Raw genomic sequence first — 3529 nt, 5'->3', positions numbered from 1 at the left:
CCTCCCCCCCATCCCTGCCCAGAAACCTCGGCCAAGGAAGGCTTGCTCCTGTGGTGTCAGCGGAAGACGGCGCCGTACCGCAACGTCAACGTGCAGAACTTCCACACCAGGTCCGCCCTCCAGCCAGCATGTGGGGCCTCTGCTGGGGTCTGGGCCAGAGAGCTGGAGTCTGGCCCCGGAGAGCCAGGGAGGGGAGAGGTCACAGCCAAGCTCCTGCAGCAGCGTCTGAGAATGGCAGGACTCAGTCAATGCTGAACTGAATCCAGGAGGGTGAGGGGGAATTCCTGGAGGAGGGAGCACCGGAGACATCCCAGGAAGGGTGTTCCAGCCAGAGGGAGCCTTGTGAGCAAAGACCCAGAGGCCAAAAATTCCTAGAAAGTGGTGTAGCGTAAGCCCAGGGTAAGGGAATCATGATGAGCTTGGAGGAAATGGTCCATGGCTGGTAATCAGGGCCTTAAATGCCAAGCAAGGAATTAGAACCTGACTCCATTTCACAGATGAGGCCATCCAGATAGGAGGGCTCCTGGGACCAGGGTAGGGCAGGGCCCTGGCCTGAACCCAGGCCTGACCCCCCTTCTCTCTGTCCAGCTGGAAGGATGGGCTGGCCCTCTGTGCTCTCATCCACCGACACCGCCCCGACCTCATTGACTATGCCAAACTGCGCAAGGTAGGCCCCCCTAGTCCCAGCCCCGACTCCCCAGTCTCTGTCCCAGATGACCTTTCACCTCTCTCCCCTCACACCACCTAGGACGACCCCATCGGCAACTTGAACACCGCCTTTGAGGTGGCCGAGAAGTACCTGGACATCCCTAAGATGCTGGATGCAGAAGGTGAGAGTAAGCCTCACCCGGGCGAGGACTCCACTTCCACACCAGGCAGCACTGTCCCACCTCCGCCCCTTTGTCCCTGCTCCTCCCTCCTCCCGGGATGCTCCGCCCCACCCCTCCCCCTGCTCCCTGGGCAGAACCCTTCCTGCCAACAGTTCCCCTTCTCCAGGAGCCCTTATCTGGTCCCCTGTCCCTCTCATCCAGTGGAACCAGCCCCTCCCGCCTTGGCCCTTATGTAATGGCTCTACCCTCACATCCCAGTTACCTGGGTCACTTGGTGACATGATAGTCACTCATGCTGGGAGCTCCTTTGAGGGGAGTCCTGCCTCCTGTCCCTGTGCCCATAAAGGCTTTAGTAGTTGAACCAGCAAACCTTTTCTGGTACTGTGCCTGGTACCCTGGATGTGAACTTGGAGGAAAGCCAGCCAGCCAGCCAGCCAGAGGCATGGCCTGTTTAGAGACAGCAGGCAGTGGACGCTGGCAGTTCATGAGGGCTACAGGGTCTGCTCACTTAGCCACACCTTGATACTGTCCTCACCCCACCGAGGAGGAGGTCGCTGGAGCCTGGGGTGATCCGAGAAGGCTCCAGGGAAGAGCTGGCTTTGGGGCAGCTGGTGGCCATGATTAGATGTCTCTGCCCCTTCCCATCCCGAGGGAGCTCTCTGCCTGGGTGGGCGCATGAGCCCACTCCCCACCCCTGGCTTTGCCCAACTGACACCTGGCTGCCATTCCGCAGACATTGTGAACACCCCAAAGCCTGATGAGAAGGCCATCATGACCTATGTCTCCTGCTTCTACCACGCCTTCGCCGGGGCAGAGCAGGTAATGGGCTCAACAGTTGCCACCTGGGCTGGGCGTGTGGCCCAGGGGCCCACCCTTGGCAGCCCCTCAACATTTGGAGGTGCCAGGCCCCACTGGGGCACCACTGTCCCAGCTGCACACACTTGACCCCTGGGGCACTCAGGCGCAGAAGCCTCTGGCCTGGAAGCTCCCTCCTCACCCTACAAGGCATGAGGCCTTCATCCTCTCGGCTTGCATGGACTCAGGGTTTAGGGGTTTAGAGGGAGTCTGGGTCGGGGGTGTCCTGTTTTAATACCAGCTTTTCTGCCCATTCCCACCAAAGGCAGAGACAGCCGCCAACAGGATCTGCAAAGTGCTGGCCGTGAACCAGGAGAACGAGAAGCTGATGGAGGAATATGAAAAGCTGGCCAGTGAGGTAAGACAGGCCACAGAGGCCTCCCCCTCCTGCCCTTGCTCCCCCATCCCAGCCCTGCTGTTCCTCCCATCCCAGCTGACCCCCAGCCTGGACTGCAGAGCCCACCTCTCCTCAGAGTAGCCTTGGCCTCCTCCAGCCTCCTCCTGCCATCTTTACCCACCTCCTGCCCCCTTCTGCCCATCCAGGCTCCTGCCATCCACTCATTCATCCATTCAGTCACTCATCTCTAGACAGTCTCACGGCCCTTTGCTCTGGGCCAACTACGCTGGCCTCTGGACTCAGAATATAACCATCCTGCTCCTTCTCTGACTAGTGGGGACCCCTCCTCTGCTCAAGGCCCAGCCTGTTGGCCACAGCCTGGGTGTGGCTAGAGACAGGCAAGGTGAGCAGGCCCGCTCAGCCCTCTGTGCTCTGCCCCTGCCTGGACCCCTTAGCTGCTGGAATGGATCCGCCGGACCGTGCCGTGGCTGGAGAACCGCGTGGGCGAGCCCAGCATGAGCGCCATGCAGCGCAAGCTGGAAGACTTCCGGGACTACCGGCGCCTGCACAAGCCGCCCCGCGTGCAGGAGAAGTGCCAGCTGGAGATTAACTTCAACACGCTGCAGACCAAGCTGCGCCTGAGCCACCGGCCGGCCTTCATGCCATCTGAGGGCAAGCTGGTCTCGGTGAGCCGGGGCAGGGGGGCAGAGGGGGACCCCCGGCCCTGCCTACATCCCCTTGGACTGTCTGTTCCCATCTGTATAATGGGTGAACCATGATGGAGGGCGCCTCTCTCTGCTTGGCCTGCAGGACATCGCCAACGCATGGCGGGGCCTGGAGCAAGCAGAGAAGGGCTATGAGGATTGGCTGCTCTCCGAGATCCGGCGCCTACAGCGGCTGCAGCACCTGGCGGAGAAGTTCCAGCAGAAGGCCTCCCTGCATGAAGCCTGGACCCGGGGTAGGTGGCTCTGGGGCCTGAATGTGTCCTGTGCAGATTGCGGGGAGCCTGGTGGGAGGGGGACGGGGTCCTGGTAGAAGGCACAGGTCAGGGGTAGGGGTTCTGCAAGGAAGCTGGAGACCTGTTTTCTAGTCCCTTCTGGTATTTGCAATCAAATAATACTGGAAGGGAACCAAGGGCCACTCCAGATCATGTAAGCTCAAGGACCCTGACGTCACGCAGGAGCCATGCCCTGGAACAGGAGCGTCCCTTCACTTTATCTCACTGGCGTCTCAGAGCAGACCCCTAGGTGTAGGCTGGGCAGGAATGATCACCTACGTTCACGGATGGGGAATCTCCAGTGTCACACACGGGGTTCGGACCCCCTGCTCCTGCGTATCCGTCCCTGGGTGACGCAAGCCGGGCTTCTCTCCATGCAGGAAAGGAGGACATGTTGAGCCAGAGGGACTACGAGACGGCTTCGCTGCAGGAGGTGCGGGCCTTGCTGCGGCGCCACGAGGCCTTCGAGAGCGACCTGGCTGCACACCAGGACCGTGTGGAGCAGATTGC

The 3529-nt window shown here is 61.0% G+C and overlaps 1 protein-coding gene across 1 annotated transcript in view; it reads left to right on the top strand.

The window, feature by feature from the left end:
• Positions 1 to 7: 7 nt before the first annotated feature.
• LOC104986993 (alpha-actinin-3) overlaps positions 8 to 3529 on the top strand; it is a 7304-nt gene continuing 3782 nt past the window's right edge. Inside the window, exons 1-8 of the mRNA XM_010837747.1 lie at positions 8 to 110; positions 589 to 667; positions 749 to 830; positions 1564 to 1649; positions 1951 to 2043; positions 2478 to 2708; positions 2833 to 2980; positions 3400 to 3529. The exon at positions 3400 to 3529 is cut by the window's right edge and continues 17 nt beyond it. Coding sequence (XP_010836049.1) covers positions 815 to 830; positions 1564 to 1649; positions 1951 to 2043; positions 2478 to 2708; positions 2833 to 2980; positions 3400 to 3529 — 704 coding nt within the window. The 5' untranslated portion in view covers positions 8 to 110; positions 589 to 667; positions 749 to 814. The remainder of the gene's footprint in view (positions 111 to 588; positions 668 to 748; positions 831 to 1563; positions 1650 to 1950; positions 2044 to 2477; positions 2709 to 2832; positions 2981 to 3399) is intronic.

Source organism: Bison bison, unplaced genomic scaffold (genome assembly GCF_000754665.1).
Source record: "Bison bison bison isolate TAMUID 2011002044 unplaced genomic scaffold, Bison_UMD1.0 scf7180017864080, whole genome shotgun sequence".
In the NCBI taxonomy this organism is placed as follows: domain Eukaryota; kingdom Metazoa; phylum Chordata; class Mammalia; order Artiodactyla; family Bovidae; genus Bison; species Bison bison.
Note: the sequence above shows the minus strand (reverse complement) of the source record. Positions and strands in the feature narration are given on the sequence as shown.